Source organism: Manis pentadactyla, chromosome 6, assembly GCF_030020395.1.
Source record: "Manis pentadactyla isolate mManPen7 chromosome 6, mManPen7.hap1, whole genome shotgun sequence".
NCBI classification, from domain to species: domain Eukaryota; kingdom Metazoa; phylum Chordata; class Mammalia; order Pholidota; family Manidae; genus Manis; species Manis pentadactyla.
In genome coordinates this window covers 143,621,988-143,647,741 of record NC_080024.1, presented here as the reverse complement: position 1 = coordinate 143,647,741, position 25,754 = coordinate 143,621,988, and the positions used below count along the sequence as shown (strand labels likewise).

Sequence of the window (25,754 nt, the reverse complement as noted above, 5' to 3'; positions counted from 1 at the left end):
TCCAGGCCTCAGCAGCGCTGGGACTGCCTCGGCGTGTGTTAGGAAGGCAGAACCTCAGGCCCCATCCCGGACTTCCTGGGTCAGAATCTGTAGTAGCGACAGCCTGGCGCCCTGCATGCTCACGGATGCTTGAGGAGAACACGCCCTTGCTGGGGCCTCTGCGCTGACAGCAACTTGCTTTTCCCCAGGATTTATGTGCCTTGTTCCCTTGCGTTTCTTTAACTCTGTTGAGTGGTACCTTCTCAGAGGTCTTCCCTGACCTCAGCAGAAGCAATGTCCTCCTTGACCCTCTGTCAGCTTTGCCTCTCCTCATAGGAACTGTCACTCCTGAAATCATTCTTATGTTACATAAGAATTTAATTTTTGAAACTCAGACATTACAACTCTATCATGAGGACTACGCACTGTCCGCACGAGCTGGCCCAGTGCTGGCCTGCCTGATTCCTGAAACGGTGCAGACCCTCACGCTTGGTTCTGAACGCCTGTCATGAGTAGCAGATAGATTGAGCAGATTCAAATCAGAGCCCACAAAAGAAAACAATCATTACTGATGAATCATTTATTTGGCCAAGACAGAAACGTCTCCACATTGTTTGCTTTTATACAGAAAGTAGAACATTTCAAATATATTATTTTTCTCTTTTTCAACAGAATTCATTTCAGTCTGGTTCCAGGAACTGCTTCTCATTTTAAGATTCACGTTTTAGTAACACATATGCACCCATTACAGCCAAAAGAGCATACTGTAAAGAAACACAATGGAAAATTACTGTCAGGTCTACAAATAAATTTGGACTGTAACTGTATTCAAATGAAACCTGTTCAGTATTGGACTGAGGACAGAATCAAAAGATGACCTCCTCCCCCATGGCTTGTTCTCTAAATTAGCTGTTCAATGCCACATTATGGTTAAAAAACTCAAAACTACATTCATTCGTAAGGATCAAACACCCAACAAACACAACTGATGCACCACTCATTCTTGTGTAGGCCTCCTACTGTTTTTCCAGTGATTTTTAAAAATCTACCATTTTTTAAGTCTACCATTTTTATTGAAGTTGGGAGATAAACATTACTGGGTTCACTGTACTATTTTTTGCATGTTTAAAGATTTCCATAATAAAAAGCAACACATATATAGGTGCCATTTTAGAACACACTATGAACATTATAGATGAAAGTAGCTATTTTAGACATTTAATTTAAACATTGATAATTTAATGACTATGTTAATTTGTAGTTAACTACCAATAATCTGCACAAAAGAAAAACTAGCAAAATTTTTTAAATAGGCTGCATCTTCATAGTTGCACATGTAAAAGCTCTAATAATTAAAAAAAAAATACAGACACACATAAATTCCTACCTTGAATTTTGGGTAGTCATTCATTATTATGGTGACCATACCAACATATGGTAAAAACCTAAATTGTGAGATAAAAAGCCAGAAATATAAAGATTGTTCTAATATAATGGTAGCAACAATTGAAACTACTGTAAATCAGCCTTAGGAAACAAATCTTTCTTGGGAATAGCACCAGTTGGGGCTGTAAGAACAACATTCACTCCTGTCTCAAAAGGTTTTATTAGTAAAAAGCAGCAGAGCTAACAGGCAGGACCATTTTTGTAAGGAGGCACATGATTTCAGCTAGAGATGCTACTTGTCTTCACTTGCTGCAATCAGCATAACAGAATTAAAATAATTAGTCAAGCCACTTGTACATATGGAATGGGCAACTTCCAAAAATTGAGTTTTTCGTTTTTTGTAGGGAATATTCAGATAGCCTATATAAAAATTGCTGTTAGAGAAAGCTTTTGAAATACATGGATAATTAGTTTGTAACTGAAAGTATCATCATGTGCATTTCACAGTGCTTTTCAGATGGAACAAACAAGTTTCTTGGGCAGTGAATACATATGTGAATCCCGTAACTTACACCCGAACATGACAATGACCCCAGAGAGAGAAGGGTCGCAGCATAAGCTAGCCAATGATTATGCTGACAAAATTAATGTCAATATGTAATCAGCTTAACCAAAGTCTCAACATCTCACTAATGGAAAGCAAGGTAACACACACCCTTAGTACCTCCAGTTTTATTTCAGTCAGTAGCTTCAACCTCAGGTTTATACAAAGCTTTTCACCAGAGCATCTAAAAATACAGGACTGAGCAGCTGGAAGTCTCTCATCTCCCCATAGACATTCAGGTGGAAATGCAAGAGAGTGAATATGGTTAAAAGGTGAGCAGAGGGAGAAAAAGGTAGAAAGAGGCCTGAAACCACAACGCGATGAATAAAGCTGAAAGTTAGAAAATGGCAAACAGTGCTCTCCAGCCTTACACGGCTGGTGGGATTCAGATAAAATAAGAAGACCTTTCTAACAAGGGTTAAACATAAAAAGGGTCACCAAGAGTGGCAAAGAATCACCTTTTTTAGTTTTTTAATAAGAGGTTACTCTCTTTGCTGTGTCAATAAGAAACAGAACTCATTGCTAGAACAACTATGCAAAGGTGAGTATTAAAAGATTATCATAAAACTTGTCTAACTCCATACACAAAGGTAAACTCAAAATGGATCAAAGACCTGAATGTAAGGCATGAAACTCACAGAAGAAAACACAGGCAAAAATCTCTTGAATATAAACATGAGCAACTTTTCCTGAACACATTTCCTTGGGCAAGGGAAACAAAATAAAAAATGAACGAACAAGTGGAACTATATCAAACTAAAAATTTTCTGCACAGCAAAGGACACCATCAGAACAAAAAGGAATCCTATAGTATGGGAGAATATATTCGTAAACGACTTACCTGATAAGAGCTTAACATCAAAAGAGCTCACATGCCTCAACACCCAAAAGCAACCAGATTTAAAAATGGGTGGAGGATCTGAACAGACACTTCTCCAGAGAAGGCACATATCACTAAATCATTAGGGATATACAAATTAAAACCACAATGAGGTATCACCTCACACCAGCTAGGATGGCCAACATCCAACAGACAAGAATAACAAATGCTGGTGAGGATGCAGAGAAAGGGGAACCCTCCTACACTGCTGGTGGGAATGTAAATTGGTGCAACCACCATGGAAAGCAGTATAGAGGTTCCAAAAAAAAACAAAAATAGGAATACCATTTGACACAGTAATTCCACTTCTAGGAATTTACCCGAAGAAAACAAGATCCCTGATTTGAAAAGACAGATGCACCCCTATGTTTATTGCAGCACTATTTACAATAGCCAAGAAATAGAAGCAACCTAAGTGTCCATCAATAGATGAATGGATAAAGAAGAGGTGGTACATATACAAATGGAATATTATTCAGCCATAAAAAGAAAACAAATTTCCCATTTCCAACAACATGGATGGACCTAAGGGGTATTATGCTTAGTGAAATAAGTGAGGTGGAGAAAGACAAGTAACAAATGACTTCCTTCATTTGTGGAGTATAACAATGAAGCAAAAGTGAAGGAACAAACAGCAGCAGACTCACAGACTCCAAGAAGGGGCTAGTGGTTACCAAAGGGAAGGGTTTGGGGAGAGGAGGTGGGGAAGGAGGGAGAAGGGATTAAGGGGCACTATAATTAGCCATCACAATATAGGTTTGGTCATGGAAAAGGCAGTACAGTACAGAGAAGACAAGTAATGACTCTATAGCATCTTACTATGCTGATAAGACTGTGACTGCAATGGGGCACTTGAGGGCACAATGAGGACTTGATAATATGGGTGAATGCTGAAACCACAATGTTGTTCATGTGAAACCTTCATAAGATTGTATATCAATGATACTTTAATAAAAATTATCACAAAATTGTTTTAGTAGTGACAAACAGGAAATAATTTAAATGTCCACCAAAAAAGATTAGCTAAATAATTTGGGTTACCAAAGGAACAGCATGTAGCCATTTAAAAATGTATAGCTGTATATTTGACACAGAAAGCTATTCCCAACTTCCTGTTGGGAAAAAACTTTTTTTTTCTAAGTAAAATTATATATTACATAGGCAAACACACATCTATACAGATAGGCACAGGGAATACCTAGGATACTCACTGAAGCGTTAAACGGTGGTTACCTGTGGAGGAATTTCTTATAATTACTATTCAAAATCCACAAATAACTAATCTCTAGGTGAGGATTTATTTCAAAAATATAATTAAACCCATGATATAGATAATATGTGTTGCATTCACTTTTAAATTTTAGGTCTTTAGTTCTGAGTTTTGTTACATAGTAAATACATACACAGTCCATACAAGAACTACAGTTGACCCTTGAACAACACAGGGGTTAGGGGTACCAACACCCCAAAACTTAACTAGTAACAGCCTACTGCTGACTGGAAGCCTTACCCAAAAATAAACAGTCAATTAACACACATTCTGTATGTTCCATGTAGCATATATTGTATTCTTACAATAAAGTAAGCTAAAGAAAAAAAACCATGTTTTTTTCTAATTGTCACAAATTTCAGAAGATTTCTTGAAAAAAGTGCATATAAGTGGACCTGTGCAACTCAAATTTATGTTGTTCAAGGGTCGACTGTACTTAACAACTTTCCTGACATGTATTATTTATAATGAATGATTATACTATCCTTTACATTTAGCTTCTTTGTTTCCAAATGTTTTTCTGATTTCTGAATCTTCTATATCATTTAAAAGTTCATCCTCACCCTCTGGCTCGTCCCACCACGTCCTTCTTTTCAAGCCAGTTCTGGCCTTCTTTGTACAAACCTCTATCATCAACTTCATTATTATCTCCTTTAGTCAGAAATTTGATGTCTCCATTATCTCTGGAAAGCAAAATAACGTCCTTTCAAATATTATTTTCAACACAGCATCATTAGAAAACTATCTGCTTATTCAATACTTTACAGTCTGATATGGGCATTTTAAGAAGCAGTCAAAAATAACTTTATCTTTCTTGGTCTAGGATGATCACATACAGATAACCACTCAACTAAAGCACAAATCTATTGACAATTTTGTAGACTTAAATCCTAAAGAACAAGGCAGAGGGTACAGGTAAGGGGATGATTAGCTTCCTGCAACTGCTTTCATTCTTCCTCAGGCTCAGGGACCAATCTGTCAACCTGAGCTACACTCCCTTCACTCCAGCCATGCACTTGGTTCCCAATTACACAGGTTTCAGCAAAAGGTAATTCAAATGCAAGTGTGTTCTTACCTCTTCTCAAACTTAACTTTTCCTGGCCAAATGTAGGATGTGTTAACGCATTATTTCCTTGGCCACTGAGCAGAGTGGTATAAAATTCAGTTTGCAAAGAAACAGGAATCACACATGGCATAAAATCAATGTGTTAAAGAGACATGTGGGATTAATTTTAAACATTCTAAACTGGTGCTTACATAGCCTTGACACTTCAAGCACAATATTATAGCACTACAGAGGCATAGGAAGGGTCTTCTTTCAATAAGACAATGAAAAAATGCACTATTATAATTTGATAAAAATATTAAAAGCCTAGAAGATTTGAATCCATGGCAAAAGGAGCACGCTGACCTGGAGCCATGGTTATAAAGGAAATCAAGATGAGAAAAATCCAAGCAAGCAGCCTCTCACAACCCATGAAAATTACAGAAAATCACTATTTCCTCAACTTTGAACAACTTCTCATCTTGAGAAATTATTTTTTAAATGAGGTGAGAGTAAGGCCACATTATGACTGGACGTATTTCTTCACCAGTTAGTTAACAAGCAGCCATCAAGTAACAGTGCAGGACCAATGTAGGAACACAAACTGAAACAAAGTCAATTGAACATTTAGAATAAAAGAAGTGAACATTTTAAGTATTAACATATTTGGGGAATACCTGGAAGCAGTGAATGGAATGGGAATCTAACACCGGATATGTGCAAATAGTTACAGCATGCGCACACGTGCACATGGACAGGATAAGAAATGTTCCATTATTTTAAAAAAAGAAATATACATAACTAAATTTAACCTCACAACTCATGCAGGTAAAAAGGCTACACTAAGCTGCAAAAAGGTAAATGAATTACCAAGTATATATAATGTAACATCTTTGCTAATTATGTGACTATATTCTCACATGGGATCTTAAAAGTCTAAGCTAGGAATAATTGTTTTCTGGTTCTCAAAAAGAGTCTTAGTAAGTCACTACTGGCATTTAAGGGAAAGACAAGGACATTTGTGGGGGAAGAATTCATGCAGGATAGGCAATAACAGAATCATGGGATAAGACGGGAAAAGAATTTTTATCCATCCAGGGCTAATGTTACTGCTAATATTATGCCAGTTATTCCAAAGTGATAAACAGAAACAGGTAGCTTTCTGCATTTCAGAAAATAATTCTCACATCAAAATAATCCTCAATTACAGTGGGATTTGATTTTCTCTTAAGACTCTTGAAAATAGCTATTACTATGCTATAACACACTCATATTCATACACTGTGCAGCAATTTAAGTTTTTCAAGTGCTGTGGTAGATGTAAGTGCACTTAATCCTCATAATCTCCCTGCGAGTTCTGTGGGTAAATTCTCATTCCCATCTTACGGACCGCGTTCAGTAGCAGGTCCAAAGCCACCTGATCAGTAAAGCAGAACTAGGAACATAACCCAGCGTGTTTTTGCTACTTCCTAGTCAATCATTAAATTTGGGGTACCAAAACTTTACAGAACACCACCGAAAAAGAAGTAAAGCCTTTTTACTTTTCATGAACTTTGATTACTCTGTGAACTATTGGAATGTCTCGTCCTTCAACTTTAAAAACAACGATTTCACCAGCTCGAATTGGGTCTTCCCGGAAATTTGTTAGGAACAGAAGGTCGCCCCTGTGAAAGGCTGGCTCCATACTGCCACTAGAAAGAAACACAAAATCACATCAAATTACCCTGGGTTTACAAGGTGAACATCTCACTTCATAAAGAATATGGTAATAAACATATCAGTTTCGATTTTCATCAGCAGTCAAGTAGGTCCATGAGCTACGAAACCAAAGACGGTGGCTTCCTTCTGACAGCTCAAGATGACGCTGATCCGTAAGAAAAGCAACCACTGCTTCTCAGATTCAAGTGTGCAAAGGGCACCAGCAGGCCCCATGCAGTTTACACGAGGTAGAAAAAGAACCAAGCATAATGTGGACTCTTTGAAGTAACAGCTGCCTGTTTTTACCCGTAAAAAGCCTTACATCTCTAAATACGTGACTACTTTTATTTAGAACTGCAGATTCTGAAAGCTGATTAACAGTCTAGGGCAATTCTTAATGTTTCGTGGTGTATCCCCAGCACCTAGGGCGCAGACATAGTTGTGCAAGGAATCAGAAACAAGCGAATACACTTCGGAGGATGATCTACCCAAAGCCACGCTGAGGGCTGGGACAAAATTCAAACCCAGGGCTCTGACTCCTGTGGTGTCACGCTTTCAACCATTTCCTACAGAAAGCCCCATTCTAACAAATGTTGACTATTTTGAGGTGGAGGTCAAGAAATAATCCCACACGATTCCAGTTTAAACCCGTGCCCCAAAAATCTCTGGTGGATTCAAACAAAACTGTAATCTAGTGGAAACTGAAATGATCAAAACAGGATTCATTGTACATAGGCTCGTGCTTTGTTTTAATGCAGGAGAAAATAAAGAAGGCCGACAAGTAGGCTAGTAAGGGCCCTGCAACGATGAGCGAGTTTGCAGAGGGCAGAAACAACCAGGCTAGTGAAGAACGGGGAGCTCTGGAGGAAAACGTGGGTTCGCAGGGAGACCCACTCAAAAGGCTGGCCCCACCCCTCCCAACCTGGGGAAACCTTAAACTTGTCAGCACACGTGGAGTACAGCAGGCAGAAACACAGTGCAGACGGGCCTGAACCTGCTGATGGGTTTATTTTTGAAGGAACTAGAGACACCAAGCATGGTAACAGACCGAGCATTCAGAAATAGGAAATCTGAATTAAAGAGGGAGAGAGGGTTAGAACCAGAGTAAGAGTGAAAGAAAAACATCTGAGTAAAAACAAATTTGGGGTTTTTGCCCCTCGATGTGCAAGTTTATTTTGTTGTCATCTGAAAACAGAACACACTTGCGTCAGTATTTTGTTTCCTCCTTAAAAATAATGGCTAAAATGCTTAAGAGAATGTCTTCATCCATTGCTTTATCTTTACTCTTTCAACAAAATTCCTGGAGAGACACAATGGAAAGAGGTTTCTAGAAAACCACCTCAGCCTGTGATAACAAGTAAAAACCACAAGAAAGAAAAGCCTCCTGGGCAAGTCTCAGAAGCAGGAAGAGCGCTGCAGCCTCAGCAGTCATTATTGTGTTCCCGTAAGAAAAGCAGTTCTTTGAAGCATTCCGCTAACATCAACTTGCCCTTGCTTCCCGCCAGGGCCAGGGATTTCCCCAAGGTCACATCTCTCATAAAGTCAACAGCTTAGACTGACAAACCAAATTGCTTTAGAGTTGTAAAGGATGCCTTAAAGAAATAAAAGAGTCCCTACACACTGCAATTTCTTTTTTTTCTTTTTTTTTTTTATTAAGGTATTATTGGTATACACTCTTATGAAGGTTTCACATGAAAAAACAACGTGGTACTACATTTACCATATTATCAAGTCCCCACCCATACCCCATTGCAGATGCCACAGATTCACTATTTGCCTTCTCAATGCTACACTGTCTTCCCCATGATTCCCCCGACACCACGTGTACTAAACATAATACCCCTCAATACCCTTCTCCCTCTCTCCCCACCTGCCCTCCCCCACCCCTCCCCTTTGGTGACCACTGGTCCCTTCTTGGGGTCTATGAGTTTGTTGCTATTTTGTTCCTTCAATTTTGCTTCGTTGTTATACTCCACAAATGAGGGAAATCATTTGGCACTTGTCTTTCTCCACCTGGCTTATTTCACTGAGCATAATATTATCCAGCTCCATCCATGTTGTTGCAAATGGTAGGATTTGTTTCTTTCCTATGGCTCAATAGTATTCTATTGTGTATATGTACCACACCTTCTTTATCCATTCATCTACTGATGGACACTTAGGTTGCTTCTGTATCTTGGCTATTGTAAATAGTGCTGCAATAAACATAGGGGTGCATGTCTTTTTGAAACTGAGAACTTGTATTCTTTGGGTAAATTCCTAGGAGTGGAATTCCTGGGTCAAATGGTGTTTTTATTTTTAGTTTTTTGAGGAACCTCCATATTGCTTTCCACAATAGTTGAACTAGCTTACATTCCCACCAGCAGTGTAGTAGGGTTCCCCTTTCTTCGCATTCTCACCAGCATTTGTTATTCTTAGTCTTTTCAATGCTGGCTATCCTAAATGGTGTGAGGTGGTATCTCACTGTGATTTTAATTTGCCTTTCCCTGATTGGTGATGTGGAGCATCTTTTCATGGGTCTGTTGCCCATCTGAATTTCTTCTTTGGAGAATTGTTTCTTCATATCTTCTGCCCATTTTTTAATTGGGTTATTTGCTTTTTGGTTGTTGAGGCGTGTGAATTATTTATATATTTTGGATGCTAACCCCTTGTTGGATATGTCATTTACAAATATATTCTCCCATACTGTAGGATGCCTTTTTGTTCTGTTGATGGTGTCCTTTGCTGTACAGAAGCTTTTTAGTTTGATGTAGTCCCATGTGTTCATTTTTGCTTTTGTTTCCCTTTCCCGAGGAGATGCATTCAGGAAGAAGTTGCTCATGTTTATATTCAGGAGATTTCTGCCTCTGTTGTCTTCTAAGATGGTTTCATGACTTATACTCAGGTCTTTGATCCATTTTGTGTTTACTTTTGTGTATGGGGTTAAACAATAATCCAGTTTCATTCTCTTAGATGTAGCTGTCCAATTTTGCCAACACCAGTTGTTGAAGAGGCTGTCATTTCCCCATTGTATGTCCACAGCTCCTTTACCGTATATTAATTGACCATATATTGTTGGGTTTATATCTGGGCTCTCTATTCTGTTCCACTGGTCTGTGGGTCTTTTCTTCTGCCAGTACCAAATTGTCTTGATTACTGTGGCTTTGTAGTAGAGCTTGAAGTTGGGGAGCATAATCCCCCCAGCTTTATTCTTCTTTCTCAGGATTTCTTTGGCTATTCAGGGTCTTTTGTGGTTCCATATGAATTTTAGAATGATTTGCTCTAGTTCATTGAAGAATGCTGTTGGTATTTTGATAGCAATTGCATTGAATCTGTAGATTGCTTTAGGCAGGATGGCCATTTTGACAATATTAATTCTCCCTATCCATGAGCACGGGATGTGTTTCCATTTATTGGTATCTTCTTTAATTTCTCTCATGAGTGTCTTGTAGTTTTCAAACTATAGGTCTTCCACTTCCTTGGTTAGGTTTATTCCTGAGTATTTTATTCTTTTTGAAGCAATTGTGAATGGAACTATTTTTCTGATTTCTTTCTCTGCTAGTTCATCGTTAGTGTATAGGAATGCAACAGATTTCTGTGTATTAATTTTGTATCTTGCAACTTGGCTGAATTCAGATATTAGATCTAGTAGTTTTGCAGTGGATTCTTTAGGGTTTTTTATGTATAATATAATGTCATCTGCAAACAGTGACAGTTTAACTTCTTCCTTACCAATCTGGATACCCTTTATTTCTTTGTGTTGTCTGATTGCCATGGCTAGGACCTCCAGTACTATTCTGAACAGAAGTGGGGAGAGTGGGCATCCTTGCCTTGTTTCCGATCTTAAAGGAAAGGCTTTCAGCTTCTCGCTACTAAGTATGATGTTGGCTGTGGGTTTGTCATATATGGCCTTTATTATGTTGAGGTACTTGCCCTCTATACTCATTTTGTTGAGAGTTTTTATCATGAATGGATTTTGAATATTGTCAAATGCTTTTCGGCATCTATGGAAATGACTGTGTGGTTTTTGTCCTTTTTGTTGATGTGTTGGATGATGTTGATGGATTTTCTAATATTGTACCATCATCCCTGTATCCCTGGAATAAATCCTACTTGATCATGGTGGATGATCTTTTTGATATATTTTTGAGTTCAGTTTGCTAATATTTTGTTGAGTATTTTTGCATCTATGTTCATCAGGGATATTGGTCTGTACTTTTCTTTTTTGTGGTGTCTTTGCCTGGTTTTGATATTAGAGTGATGCTGGCTTCACAGAATGAGCTTGGAAGTATTCCCTCTTCTTCTACTTTTTGGAAAACTTTTAAAGAGGATGGGTATTGGGTCTTCACTAAATGTTTGATAAAATTCAGCGGCGAAGCCATCTGGTCCAAAGATTTTGTTCTTAGATAGTTCTTTGATTACCAATTCAATTTCATTGCTGGTAATTGGTCTGTTCAGATTTTCTGTTTCTTTCTGGGTCAGCCTTAGAAGGCGGTATCACACTGCAATTTCACAAGAATTTCTGTACACAAGTGTGTCTGTGTGATTTACAAAGAGCCAGAACATCCTGGATCTAGTTTTGGCTCTGGCAGAAGTACCTGTGAGATGCTGGTGCCTGGGCCTCACTGGACCTCAGGTTACTTATCTTCTAAGTGAGTGGGCCAATCTAAACTTGAGGTTTTAAAATTTTCTTCTTTTAAAAGCCCTAAAATTCTTCCTTCAAATGAAATATTACCAAAAAGTATAATCAAATGCAATACATAAAAATGGAGCTGTCCACAAAAAGAGCCTCAGAAAATTCCAAAAGATTGAAATCCTACCAACCAACTTTTCAGACCACAAAGGCATAAAACTAGAAATAAACTGTACAAAGAGAGCAAAGAGGCTCACAAACACATGGAGGCTTAACAACACGCTCCTAAATAATCAATGGATCAATGACCAAATCAAAATGGAGATCCAGCAATATATGGAAACAAATGACAACAACAACACTAAGCCCCAACTTCTGTGGGACACAGCAAAAGCAGTCTTAAGAGAAAAGTATATAGCAATCCAAGCATATTTAAAAAAGGAAGAACAAGCCCAAATGAACGGTCTAATGTCACAATTATCGAAATTGGAAAAAGAAGAACAAATGAGGCCTAAGGTCAGCAGAAGGAGGGACATAATAAAGATCAGAGGGGAAATAAATAAAATTGAGAAGAATAAAACAATAGAAAAACTCAATGAAACCAAGAGCTGGTTCTTTGAGAAAATAAACAAAATAGATAAGCCTCTAGCCAGACTTATTAAGAAGAAAAGAGAGTCAACACAAATCAACAGTATCAGAAACAAGAAAGGAAAAATCACGACGGACCCCACAGAAATACAAAGAATTATTAGAGAATACTATGAAAACCTATATGCTAACAAGCTGGGAAACCTAGGAGAAATGGCCAACTTCCTAGAAAAATACAACCTTCCAAGATTGACCCAGGAAGAAACAGAAAATCTAAACAGACCAATTACCAGCAACGAAATTGAAGTGGTAATCAAAAAACTACCAAAGAACAAAACCCCCAGGCCAGATGGATTTACCTCGGAATTTTATCAGACACACAGGGAAGACATAATACCCATTCTCCTTAAAGTTTTCCAAAAAATAGAGGAGGAGAGGATACTCCCAAACTCATTCAATGAAGCTAACATCACCCTAATACCAAAACCAGGCAAAGACCCCACCAAAAAAGAAAACTACAGACCAATATCCCTGATGAACGTAGATGCAAAAATACTCAACAAAATATTAGCAAACCGAATTCAAAAATACATCAAAAGGATCATACATCATGACCAAGTGGGATTCATCCCAGGGATGCAAGGATGGTACAACATTCGAAAGTCCATCAACATCATCCACCACATCAACAAAAAGAAAGACAAAAACCACATGATCATCTCCATAGATGCTGAAAAAATATTTGACAAAGTTCAACATCCATTCATGTTAAAAACTCTCAGCAAAATGGGAATAGAGGGCAAGTACCTCAACATAATAAAGGCCATCTATGATAAACCGACAGCCAACATTATATTGAACAGCGAGAAGCTGAAAGCATTTCCTCTGAGATCGGGAACTAGACAGGGATGCCCACTCTCCCCACTGTTATTTAACATAGTACTGGAGGTCCTAGCTATGGCAATCAGACAAAACAAAGAAATACAAGGAATCCAGATTGGTAAAGAAGAAGTTAAACTGTCACTATTTGCAGATGACATGATACTGTACATAAAAAACCCTAAAGACTCCACCCCAAAACTACTAGAACTGATAGCGGAATACAGCAAAGTTGCAGGACACAAAATCAACACACAGAAATATGTGGCTTTCCTATACACTAACAATGAACCAACAGAAAGAGAAATCAGGAAAACAACTCCATTCACAATTGCATCAAAAAAAATAAAATACCTAGGAATAAACCTAACCAAGGAAGTGAAAGACTTATACTCGGAAAACTACAAGTCACTCTTAAGAGAAATTAAAGGGGACACTAACAGATGGAAACTCATCCCATGCTCGTGGCTAGGAAGAATTAATATCGTTAAAATGGCCATCCTGCCCAAAGCAATATACAGATTTGATGCAATCCCTATGAAACTACCAGCAACATTCTTCAATGAACTGGAACAAATAATTCAAAAATTCATATGGAAACACCAAAGACCCCGAATAGCCAAAGCAATCCTGAGAAAGAAGAATAAAGTAGGGGGGATCTCACTCCCCAACTTCAAGCTCTACTATAAAGCCATAGTAATCAAGACAATTTGGTACTGGCACAAGAGCAGAGCCACAGACCAATGGAACAGACTAGAGAATCCAGACATTAACCCAGACATATATGGTCAATTAATATTTGATAAAGGAGCCATGGACATACAATGGCAAAATGACAGTCTCTTCAACAGGTGGTGCTGGCAAAACTGGACAGCTACATGTAGGAGAATGAAAGTGGACCATCGTCTAACCCCATATACAAAAGTAAACTCAAAATGGATCAAAGACCTGAATGTAAGCCATGAAACCATTAAACTCTTGGAAGAAAACATAGGCACAAACCTCTTAGACATAAACATGAGTGACCTCTTCTTGAACATATCTCCCCGGGCAAGGAAAACAACAGCAAAAATGAGTAAGTGGGACTATATTAAGCTGAAAAGCTTCTGTACAGCAAAAGACACCATCAATAGAACAAAAAGGATCCCTACAGTATGGGAGAATATATTTGAAAATGACACATCCGATAAAGGCTTGACGTCCAGAATATATAAGGAGCTCACACGCCTCAACAAACAAAAAACAAATAACTCAATTAAAAAATGGGCAGAGGAACTGAACAGACAGTTCTCCAAAAAAGAAATACAGATGGCCAACAGACACATGAAAAGATGCTCCACATCGCTAATTATCAGAGAAATGCAAATTAAAACTACAATGAGGTATCACCTCACACCAGTAAGGATGGCTGCCATCCAAAAGACAAACAACAACAAATGTTGGCGAGGCTGTGGAGAAAGGGGAACCCTCCTACACTGCTGGTGGGAATGTAAGTTAGTTCAACCATTGTGGAAAGCAGTATGGAGGTACATCAAAATGCTCAAAACAGACTTACCATTTGACCCAGGAATTGCACTCCTAGGAATTTACCCTAAGAATGCAGCAATCAAGTATGAGAAAGATCAGTGCACCCCTATGTTTATCGCAGCACTATTTACAATAGCCATGAATTGGAAGCAACCTAAATGTCCATCGATAGATGAATGGATAAAGAAGATGTGGTACATATACACAATGGAATACTACTCAGCCATAAGAAAAGGGCAAATCCAATCATTTGCAGCAACATGGATGGAGCTGGAGGGTATTATGCTCAGTGAAACAAGCCAAGCGGAGAAAGAGAAATACCAAATGATTTCACTTATCTGTGGAATATAAGAACAAAGGAAAAACTGAAGGAACAAAACAGCAGCAGAATCACAGAACTCAAGAATGGACTAACAGGTACCAAAGGGAAAGGGACTGGGGAGGATGGGTGGGTAGGGAGGGATAAGGGGGGAGGAGAAGTAGGGGGGTATTAAGATTAACATGCATGAGGGGGTAGGAGAAAAGGGAGGGCTGTACAACACAGAGAAGGCAAGTAGTGATTCTACAACATTTTGCTATGCTGATGGACAGTGACTGTAAAGGGGTTTATAGGGGAGACCTGGTATAGGGGAGAGCCTAGTAAACATAATATTCGTCATGTAAGTGTAGATTAGTGATACCAAAAACAAAACAAAACAAAACAAAACAAAACAAAAAAAGGGCAGTTCCTGTGTGGTAACCTCCAATGAGTTCTACACAAGGGTATAAAGGGCATATAAAAGTGAAGGCAAAGGGTCTGTTTGTGTTTATACAGAGGATCAAAGCCTAATTGGGCTACCCCGAAAATGAACTAAGATACGATATGAAAGAGAACTTCCAACATCAGCACTCTCTGGAAGACTCATGCCAGAAGATGATCATCAAAAATCCCCAACAAAGATCCACGCACTGCTACAGCTGTAGATGCACTCATCCCACCAGTTCCTGGACTTGCCATGGGAAAGAGGAAGGAGATATCTAAGCTGGCCTGTGCATACAGTAAAACAACAAATTTGACTGGATCTATACTGTTGGAACTCAACCAAGAATTTGGAGAAGTGCAAATTGTAGCGCTCCAAACTCTTATAACTACAGACTATTTACTGTTAAAAGAACATATGGCATGTGAACAGTCCCCAGGAATGGGTTGTTTTAATTTGTCTGATTTCTCTCAGACTGTTCAAGTTCAGCTGGACAATATCCACCATATCATAGATAAGTTTTCACAAATGCCTAAGGTGCCTAACTGGTTTCCTTGGTTTCACTGGAGATGGCTGGTAATTACAGATATGCTTTGGTTATGTAACTATACTCCTATTATGTTAATGTGTGTGCGCAATATAAGTAGTAGCTTAAAACCTATATATGCTGAAGTTACTCTACAAGAAGATATGTCAAAGAAATAATCAATCTTCCCATGTTTTCTTCCATCTGCTACTTCTATAGCTTTTCTTCTTCCTTCCTAATTACAACCCTTAAATAGAATTCGTGCCTCATATCAAATTTACCGAGTATCATAACTCCTCCAAGTGGTAAAGATACCTCAAGACAAATGCTGGGCATAGAAGCCACAGGGCATAAATATGCAAAGAAGTAAAAAGCTAACCATTTCAAACAATAAGGCTTCTCTCTCACTCACCAACTTTACATTTCCCTGTATGGCCCCGGAAGATGACTGGTTAGCCAGAGACGGGTAAGATTCCTCAAGGGAGGAACAACCTGAGACAGGCACAGTCGCAGGGGGGCCATCAGGTGAGAAATTGGGGATCAACAGAGGTGAGGCTTAGAACCCCACCCCCCCTGTTCTGAGAGAAATCTTCTGCATTCGTGGATGTTTTATGGCCCTGGTCTAGCTTGGATTAACACATAGTCTACAGGCACACACCTGATCATCTACATTTGCTCTCTTACAACACTAAACTATGTTTTCTACCTTTATCTTGTATCTACCTACCACTTCAGCATTTTATTAAAAATAATAATAATAAAGAGAGAAATGTGGTATCCACATATAAATCAAGTATAAAAACCAAATGAGTATTCATATTTGAACTGACTGTTTATAGTTCATAATGCATGAGCAAAACTGAAAGTTTCTGTGATGACTGCCCTTGTACTGTTCACTATGTAACTTATTCATTATGTAAGAATTTGTTCTCCATGTAAGAACTTGTTTGTTATGCCTCAGAAGATTGGAGACTGACGAAAATTAGGCTTGGGGTGGATTAATGATTGTGCATTGAGCATTGACTCCCCTATACAGAATTTTATTGTCTTTAACAACCATTTGATCAATAAATATGAGAGATGCCCTCACAAAAAAAAAAAAAAAAAAAAAAAGGACAGACTTCCAATGGTAAAATAAATAAGTAACCGGGATGTAATGTATAGCATAAGGAATATAGTCAAGATATTGTAACAGCTTGGTAGGGTGATAGCTGGAACCTAGAATTATGTATATAAATGTTCTACCACTGTGTTGTACACTTGAAACTAATGTAATGTAATACTGTGCGTCAACTACCCTTCAATAAAAAATAATTATTAAAAAAAAAAAAAAAAACCTCAACAAAGATCCACGCACTGCTACAGCTGTAGATGCACTCATCCCACCAGCTCCTGGACTTTCCATGGGAATGAAGAAGGAGATATCTAAGCTGGCCTGTGCATACAGTAAAACAACAAATTTGACTGGATCTATACTGTTGGAACTCAATCAAGAATTAGGAGAAGTGCAAATTGTAGCGCTCCAAAATCTTACAACTACAGACTATTTACTGTTAAAAGAACATAAGGGATGTGAACATTCCCCAGGAATGGGTTGTTTTAATTTGTCTGATTTCTCTCAGACTGTTCAAGTTCAGTTGGACAATATCCACCATATCATAGATAAGTTTTCACAAATGCCTAAGGTGCCTAACTGGTTTTCTTGGCTTCACTGGAGATGGCTGGTAATTATAGGTATGCTTTGGTTACGTAACTGTACTCCTATTATGTTAAGGTGTGTGCGCAATTTAATTAGTAGCTTAAAACCTATTCATGCTGAAGTTACTCTACTAGAAGATATGTCAAAGAAATGATCAATCTTCCCATGTTTTCTTCCACCTGCTACTTCTATAGCTTTTCTTCTTCCTTCCTAATTACAACCCATAAATAGAATTCGTGCCTCATATCAAATTTACCGAGTATCATAATTCTTCCATGTGGTAAAGATACCTCAAGACAAATGCTGGGCATAGAAGCTACAGGGCATAAATATGCAAAGAAATAAAAAGCTAACCATTTCAAACAATAAGGCTTCTCTCTCACTTACCAACTTTACATTTCCCTGTATGGCCCCGGAAGATGACTGGTTAGCCAGAGATGGGTAAGATTCCTCAAGGGAGGAACAACCTAAGACAGGCACAGTCGCAGGGGGGTCATCAGGTGAGAAATTGGGGATCAACAGAGGTGAGGCTTAGAACCTCACCCCCCCGTTCTGAGAGAAATCTTCTGCATACGTGGATGTTTTATTGCCCTGGTCTAGCTTGGATTAACACATAGTCTACAGGCACACACCTGATCATCTACATTTGCTCTCTTACAACACTAAACTATGTTTTCTACCTTTATCTTGTATCTACCTACCACCTCAGCATTTTATTAAAAATAATAATAATAAAGAGAGAAATGTGGTATCCACATATAAATCAAGTATAAAAACCAAATGAGTATTCATATTTGAACTGACTGTTTATAGTTCATAATGCATGAGCAAAACCGAAAGTTTCTGTGATGACTGCCCTTGTACTGTTCACTATGTAACTTATTCATTATGTAAGAATTTGTTCTCCATGTAAGAACTTGTTTGTTATGCCTCAGAAGATTGGAGGCTGATGAAAATTAGGCTTGGGGTGGATTAATGATTGTGCATTGAGCATTGACTCCCCTATACAGAATTTTATTGTCGTTAACAACCATTTGATCAGTAAATATGAGAGATGCCCTCACAAAAAAAATTAAAAAAAAAAAATGGAGCTGTCATAATTGAAGCAAGGCTAGAATCTCATGAGTTTGGTCCCCTTCTCTCTCCTAACCTACCTCCCAGACCACAGGGTGCTCTTGGAGCACAGTGTGAACACAAGGGACTTCAAGGCCCCTGTGCTATCCTGAGGTGCCTAAACTTATGAAAATGCTTGTATCTCTAGAAGTGGGCCTCCTGGCCAGTCATGCAAGGGTAGCCTGGTGAAGCCGGGCCATGGCTGAAGGCCTGTGACATGGCAGGGGGGCCCAGTGGAGATAAAGGGCACCAGGTTGGGGGCTAAGGCCCCTGCGTGCTGGACTTGGTCCCTGCACTGGCCAGCTGTGACCCTGCCCACTTTATAGCTGCTGCCCGCTCATAGCCAGGGCCCCACTCCCACACGCAGCGAGACCCAGCCATCTAAGACACTTGGACAGAGGGCAGTTTAAAGCACCTAAGCCCCCAAACGTGGTTATTTAATTTCAAACTCATTAAGTTTTTTCCCTGGATGCCTTTAGGGCTTCACAAAGCTAGCTAACGCATTAACTTTCTAAAATAAACATGCTGTGCTTTGTAGGAGTAACAGTCTCAAGAAGTGAGTAGCTGTCTACGACTGTATTTTTCAAGGAGAAGCCACTTGAAAAAACACCAGACACTCTGCAAGGCACTGGGGACATACACTCCCTATTTGATACAGAGAAAACCAAGTAACAGTCTTAAATTACTTACGTTTAAAAATCAATTTGTACACAAATAATGTGTTAGCACCACATTACTAAATTGTCATTTTACATGGATTAAAACATTAAAAGACAGAAGCAAATATGTTGCACTGGAGTATAGTATCAATGCAATAAAATCTCTAATATGTCTGTTGGAAAAGATAAGATTTCCCAACAAACACCAGAAAAAAATGGAATGTTCTCAAAGCAGATATCAATAAAGAAGATTCTAATATTCTATCTAAACAAAACACTGCTTGTTGCTTGTCACATGGACTTTGACGCAAGGCAACACTGCTCCCCGGGCACGGGGCAGCAGAGTGACAGCGGCAGGACCCACCTCAGCACCACGACGATGGGGCTCTCGCTGCCGGTGAGGACGATCAAGCCCTTCCAGATCATGAGCGCAGAAGACACAATCATGGCGAAGTTTAAAACCTGGTAATAGAGCTGGAATGAAAAGGCCAAACAAAAGTGACAACCAGTGGCAGAACATTCATGAACCCTAAGCTGGAGGTGGGCTTGTTTAAAAAAAAAAAGTAAACTATGATCTTAGGACATGAATTCACACCAACTATAAAATTACAAAGTACTTCAGCTTCTGTCCATGGATGAGCCTTCCATAGACCGTCTCTCCTGCAGTGAGAGATAAGGGAGAAAAAACCCAGAGCAACCTGTGGGACCTGCTCTCTTCAAGCCTCGATAAGACTCTACTTACCTGCCCAGGACTTCCCAGGGCCTTCAACCCTGCAGGGCGCTGCTTCCCAAGACCTACCACCAGGGCCTCCCATCTAGGGCAGAGACAGGTCCGACACGAGGGCCTGGCACGTGCAGTGCGGGCTGCCTACAACCGCTCCTCAGCCCCCTGGCGAGAGGCCCCAGATGATGCTCCAGCGCCCACAGTCCTGAGCACTGAGGCATCTAAAATGCATCTGACCGTACAAAACTTTAAATACCTACATGTTCAGATTTTCTATGTTTTAAAAAGCAAACAAACAACTACTTGGTTAAGTACACAGGCTCAAGACCATGCAACCAAGTCAGTATCTAATTCGAAGCTGACCTCGCCTGACTTCAGACCACGGAGTTAAGACCACAGGGCTTGACCTCGTCCCTCTCTGCACCTCGCATGCTGAGGCACAAAGCTCTTCCTCCAGGACGGCAGCCTGCCACTCCCACCAACCCCTGGGGACGAAGGGGAAAAGCAACACCGGCCCACATCACAGCACCTGCTGGGCTGTAGCTGGATCGTTAGCCCAGATGTCTCCAGCCCTCCAAGAGAGGGCAGGGCAAAAGCCACCGTGGTTAGTACCACTTGAACCATAAGCCTCTCAGGGCCTCTGCCCCCACTGTCCTCCAGGGGGGGGTCCTCGTTCTGGCACCTGCTCAGTCATCCCCTTCACAACCCCTGCCCCTGCCCTGGGTGATTTGAAGAGCCATGCGGATGGCCCACCCAACACTCCAGAGTCTCAATCCCCAGACCTCATCTCCGACCACCCTCTCCCTCCATTCTCAGCAACATGCCTGGCTCTGAAACTGCTCAGTGCCCACGTCTCTCATTGAATGCTCCCTCCCTACCTGACGGCATATGCCTGTTCTGGCATATGTGCCCACACCCAGCAGGGCTCTTGCTCTTCCAGGACCTCCACCCTTTCACTTGTGCCTGTCCGTCAGCAGCATGCAGTCACTGGCACCCTCGACTAGGCTTGGCAGCCCTTATCCAGGACCTTCCGTTTGCCCAGGGCAAGAGACTGCTAACCATTCACATGTGATACCCACTCACTCCACTGCCAATGTGTTATTCACACAACACTCAGCACTCATCTTCAAACGCACCTGTGGTCATCTCTATGCCCTCTTAAAGCTCTCTGATTGCATCCCCTGCGCTGAGGATGACTATGGTCTCTAAGGCCCTGTCTGATACACCCCCAACTCTAGCTGAGGCTGGTGAAGCTCACTGCACTCCAGCTACAGTGGTAGGATCTGTCAGGGCTTCAAAGGGCACATGCTCCTGTCCACTCCAGAACCCTGACCTGTTTATTTCCTCCGCCCAGAAGGCTCTCTCCCAAGACACCTCAGCATACCTAACACTCACTCACGTCATACTTCAAACGTCAGTTCCCAAGAGAAGCCTTCCCTGACCCACTAGACTAGGAGTCAACAAACTTTTTCTGTAAAAGGCCAAATAATACATATTTTAGGTTTATGGACCACATAGTCTCTATTGAAATGACTCAGCTCTGCCATTGCAGTGGGAAAGCAGCTACAGATATTACGTAAAAGAAAAAATATGGCCGTGTTCCAATAAAACTTTATGAAACAGGTGGTGAACTGGGGTTTGCCAACCTCTGCTGTACACCAGCCTAGGTATATTTGTCATATATACTCTTTGCATCCTCACATTAGATTGTAAGTTCCACAGTGGCAAGGCTCATTTTGGCCTTGTTCACAGCTGTTTGCCCAAGCTCAACACAAGTCTGGCAAAAATTAAGTACTCAATTTGTAGAATAAATAGTGAGAACATAAACATCTTTCGTACATGGGGGGCACAAACAAGCCAGTAGTAAGAAAAACACTAAAACCCAGACTAAAAAGGGGGTAAAAACTTAAAACTATTAATTTTCCAAAGAAGAACTATAAGTGGTAAATAAACATTTAAAGTGTTCAGGCCAAATCCTATCTCCATCCACCGCCCCCCACGTTTTTTCACCTAGCAAATTTAAAGAGTTTTTTTTTTTCCAGTGCTAGTACTCTGCTTGGTAAGTGCATTGTGGTGGACATGCAAGTTGATGCAACCATTCTGAAAGCAAGTTGGCATCAGTACCAAGAGGTTACTCTTGGCCCAGCAATCCTACTTCTAAGAGTTCAGTCATACAGAGGCAGATAGGGAATTATGAACCAAAGAAATTTATCACAGTCTTATTTCTAATAATGGGAAGAAGGAAATAAATGAGCAATGGACAAACGACTGAGTAGATAATGGCAAATTATTGCACTATTTAAAACAATGCATAAAGAATTTTAACAAGACAAAACACTTAAGACAGGTTAAATGAAAAACACAGGCAATCTGATCTCCATAAACTACAAAACAGTTTACAGAACAAATACATGGAGATTCCCCAAGCTGCTAACAGAGTCTATCTTAGCATGGTGGAATTATGAGTGACTGCTTTTCTTCTTTAAACTGTTCTCTATTCTTTAAAATTCCTTTGATGAGCATGGGTTAATTCCAAAATCTGGAGGAAGAAGTGTTTAAAGCAATGCCATTTGACAAGATATTATATGGCCATTAAAATAATCATTTTGAAGAATGTGACAAAACATAAAAACATACTCCAATATGATAGCAAGATAAGAAAAGCAGAGCTCAAAACTGTCTCCTGCTAATACCACACTTATGTGAAATTATACCATTCAAGATAATTATGAAGGATACAACTGAAAATGGGGATATAAAAAGTAAATTAAAATAACAAGATATTTTGATGTAGTGAGTGCAAATAGGAAAATAAACAAATTCAAAATTAAAGTGACTCACCATTAAAAAAAAACTCTTTGGCTATTGTGTCAATAGGAAATTATGAATCTATCACTGAATTCCTCAGAGTAAGAAAAGCAACTGGAGTGCTAGATGGATATTGTTAAAGTATTGGGCTACATAATACATTACACTGTTGCTGCAAAGTAGAATCGGCCTTGCAAGTCGAATCAGTCCAAAGAAGTTGTTCACTGGAGTTCACAGTCAAAAACTTTTCCACCTGCTCTGCCTGACTTAAAGGATTTAATAAATAAATGTTGTTTCATTAAGAATTATAGATCTGATTAGGAAAGCCCCAAACCACAGTTTTAAACAGCCATTGTCACTTTTAGGTAGGTTTTCAAACCTTCAGGCTACACCCTGATAAAAGCAAGTTATAAAATCTTGCCATTTATCTAATAAAGACCAGGTACTAACAATATATTTTCCAGTGTAGTCTCTTGTGCTTGAGAAACTCATCAAGAAATAACATCAATTCCTCAAAAAAACTTCCTTTGAGCACAACATCTATTTGCTAAGGAGATCACCAATTACACAAACACCTAACAATCTAACTTCAAAACCACAGATCACATGACCAACATTCTACCTTTTAGGGACCTACTGACCTGAGTCTAGGATTGAAATCCTGGAATCTAGAAACATAATTTTGCTTGAACTACTGACAAGCTGGTTGGGATGTATAAAATACACCATCATGTTTCACTGGGGCCTTTCATTGTTGCTATGTATGCAACTTTGTATGCTTGGCACTTAATAACCCCAGCAGAGTTTAGAAGCAAGCCCACACTCAGTCTTTTGTCAACCAAGGATGAAATAGCCAATGTCTGAGAGTTTTAAACAAACATTTCAGACCTGATATTCTGTCTGACGAAGAAGCAGAAATGCCAGTAGCTGTATTTCTTCCTGTCTTCCTCACTGCACAAACAGACTTCCTTGTGTCTGCATGGGGCACTTGCCTTAATAGTAAGCAGGGGCAACAGAGAAAGGAGGTCCCACTTCCAAGACTGGTGAAGCACGCATGCCTGACAAGATGTCATATGATGCTGTTTTGGAGGGAAAAATAAAAAGAAACAAGCAAAAAGACAAAGCTTTAAAAAAAAAAGCACCAGGAGGCAGCAGATTTGAGCTTCTGCATTTTAATTAGAAGTCTAGCAAAACATAGGCAATCACTGAGAGTGGAAATATTTTTAAAACAATTAAGTCTACATTTTTAAAGAAAGCACAGTTTCCTGGAGGAACTTCTTGGGAAACAGCATCAATGCTCAGGGCATTAGCTGTTGGTTTTTCAAGCTACTGATAATCACTTCCACAACTCAATCTTAATCACAGGCACTTCCAGGAGCTCTTCAGCCATACACACCTAGAAACAACCAGAGTCTAAACACAGTTAATGAAATTCAAGTACACTGAAATTTCCCATGCTACTGAACTAGTCTGAAACTCTACTTACTTAGTCTGAAACAAACCACACGTCCAGAGTAGTAAGCTGTGCCCTGCAATGGACATCACCCCACTCCTCAATACAGTGGGACAAATGAAACAGGATGCTATCAAAATCATAAGATTAATACCATTTTCAAAGACAAAAAAATTTCCACTAGGAAGCTTCCATTTTCCTTAGCGTAATTTATTATTAGTATCAATAAGACATATTAGGATCCATTATTATATTTTGCCCTAAAGATTCCCTAAATTCCCCATCCAGAAGCTTAAGCAATTGCAATTTTCCTAGTTAAGGAGGTTCCTTTCGAGTCCCTACTCACTCTTGCCTTATATTTGAGAGAGAAAGTCCCTCAAACTGTGATACTACCCTAAAGGAAGGAGCAACTAGGAAGTTTTATTCTGATGTTGCAAGAGTGAGAAATCAACCCCAGCTGCCCAAAGACCCCACGCTAGCTGCGCCCACATTCAAGGTGCAGCCAGATGGCGAAATCTAAGAGGTTAAAGAAGGTTTCTGGAATCCCATCTGGTACACCAATTCAGCCCACAACGATTGAGCACCACCAGTGAGCTCTCTAGACACAAGCTTTATTTAGTTCCAAGACTTGGTCGGGAAGAAAACTTCCCACAATGCGAGGAAATTGCTTTGGGAGGCATTAGTGCGCCGTTCCCATTATCAGAAAGTTGTTCACTTTTGCCTATCTTTCTGCCCCTTCTATTTGCGGGCAGCATTCCTCTCTGGACATCAGGCCTCAGGAGCCCCCAAGAAATCTTCCCTCTTCCACTGGGTGGCCCTTCAAATACTTCCAGGCAACTGTCACTCACGGCCGAGTCACCTCTCCGCGCTTTCTCAACCACATGTGACATTCAAAGGACTAGATTTCTATTCTCTTCCCGTTCCTGGCCACCCTCTCGAACTGCGCTCTTGTCAATGAAAGAAGGCAGCCCACACGTGGGTCTGTGCGAATCCGAACCCAGGGCCTCTGACAGCCCGGCGCCGGAGCCTCGGGTCGCCGCCGGCGCTAGTCTCGGGGCGCTGTCCTTGCCGGAGCCCTAGCCGGGAAGCCCCGACGCGAAGCAGAGCAGCAGTTCGAATCCGGACGCTAGGCGCGCCCCTCACGCGGGCCTCTTACCTGGCGCTTGTTCATCTTTCTCAGGTCCCCGAAGATGTCCAAGCCGGACGCGGGGAGATGCGTCCCCACGGCGCCCGCACGCACCATGGCGGGGTCTTTGGGGGCCGTGGGAGCCCGCGGGCTCCGGGTGTCACAGCTGCGGAGCACCAGCCCGGCCCCCTCCCACCAACCCCGGTCTTGCAGGCCATGTGACCAGTGACTCGCTCAGGCTTCTGGGAATCGTAGTCCTGCGTGTCTTGGCCACTAGTCCACCTGGAAGGAACCGGGAGGAAAATAAAACTACCACTCCCACAATGCCGCGGGGCGTGAGTCTCGTCCAGTGAAGACCCAGGGCTCCTGGGGAGGGCAGCGACGGGGCTCAGGAGCCTTGGCCGAGCTTTCCGAGCGAACATGGGAGGGCGGGTGATC

The 25,754-nt window shown here is 40.5% G+C and overlaps 1 protein-coding gene across 3 annotated transcripts; it reads right to left on the bottom strand.

Annotated features, from left to right (window-relative positions):
- Nucleotides 1–544: 544 nt before the first annotated feature.
- On the bottom strand, nucleotides 545–25,540 carry SEC11C (SEC11 homolog C, signal peptidase complex subunit). 3 transcript variants are annotated; one of them, XM_036876772.2, is made up of 6 exons: nucleotides 25,347–25,540; nucleotides 19,570–19,679; nucleotides 6,706–6,855; nucleotides 4,683–4,802; nucleotides 1,367–1,424; nucleotides 545–743 (listed from the first exon to the last, which is right to left on the bottom strand). In XM_036876772.2, the coding sequence occupies exons 1-6, from the start codon at nucleotides 25,431–25,433 to the stop codon at nucleotides 690–692; spliced, it is 579 nt and encodes a 192-aa protein (XP_036732667.1). In that variant the 5' UTR covers nucleotides 25,434–25,540; the 3' UTR covers nucleotides 545–689. The 3 variants fall into 3 exon arrangements, with proteins under 3 accessions (XP_036732667.1, XP_036732668.1, XP_057360210.1); XM_036876773.2 differs by lacking the exon at nucleotides 6,706–6,855; XM_057504227.1 differs by lacking the exons at nucleotides 4,683–4,802; nucleotides 6,706–6,855.
- Between the last annotated feature and the right edge of the window lie 214 nt (nucleotides 25,541–25,754).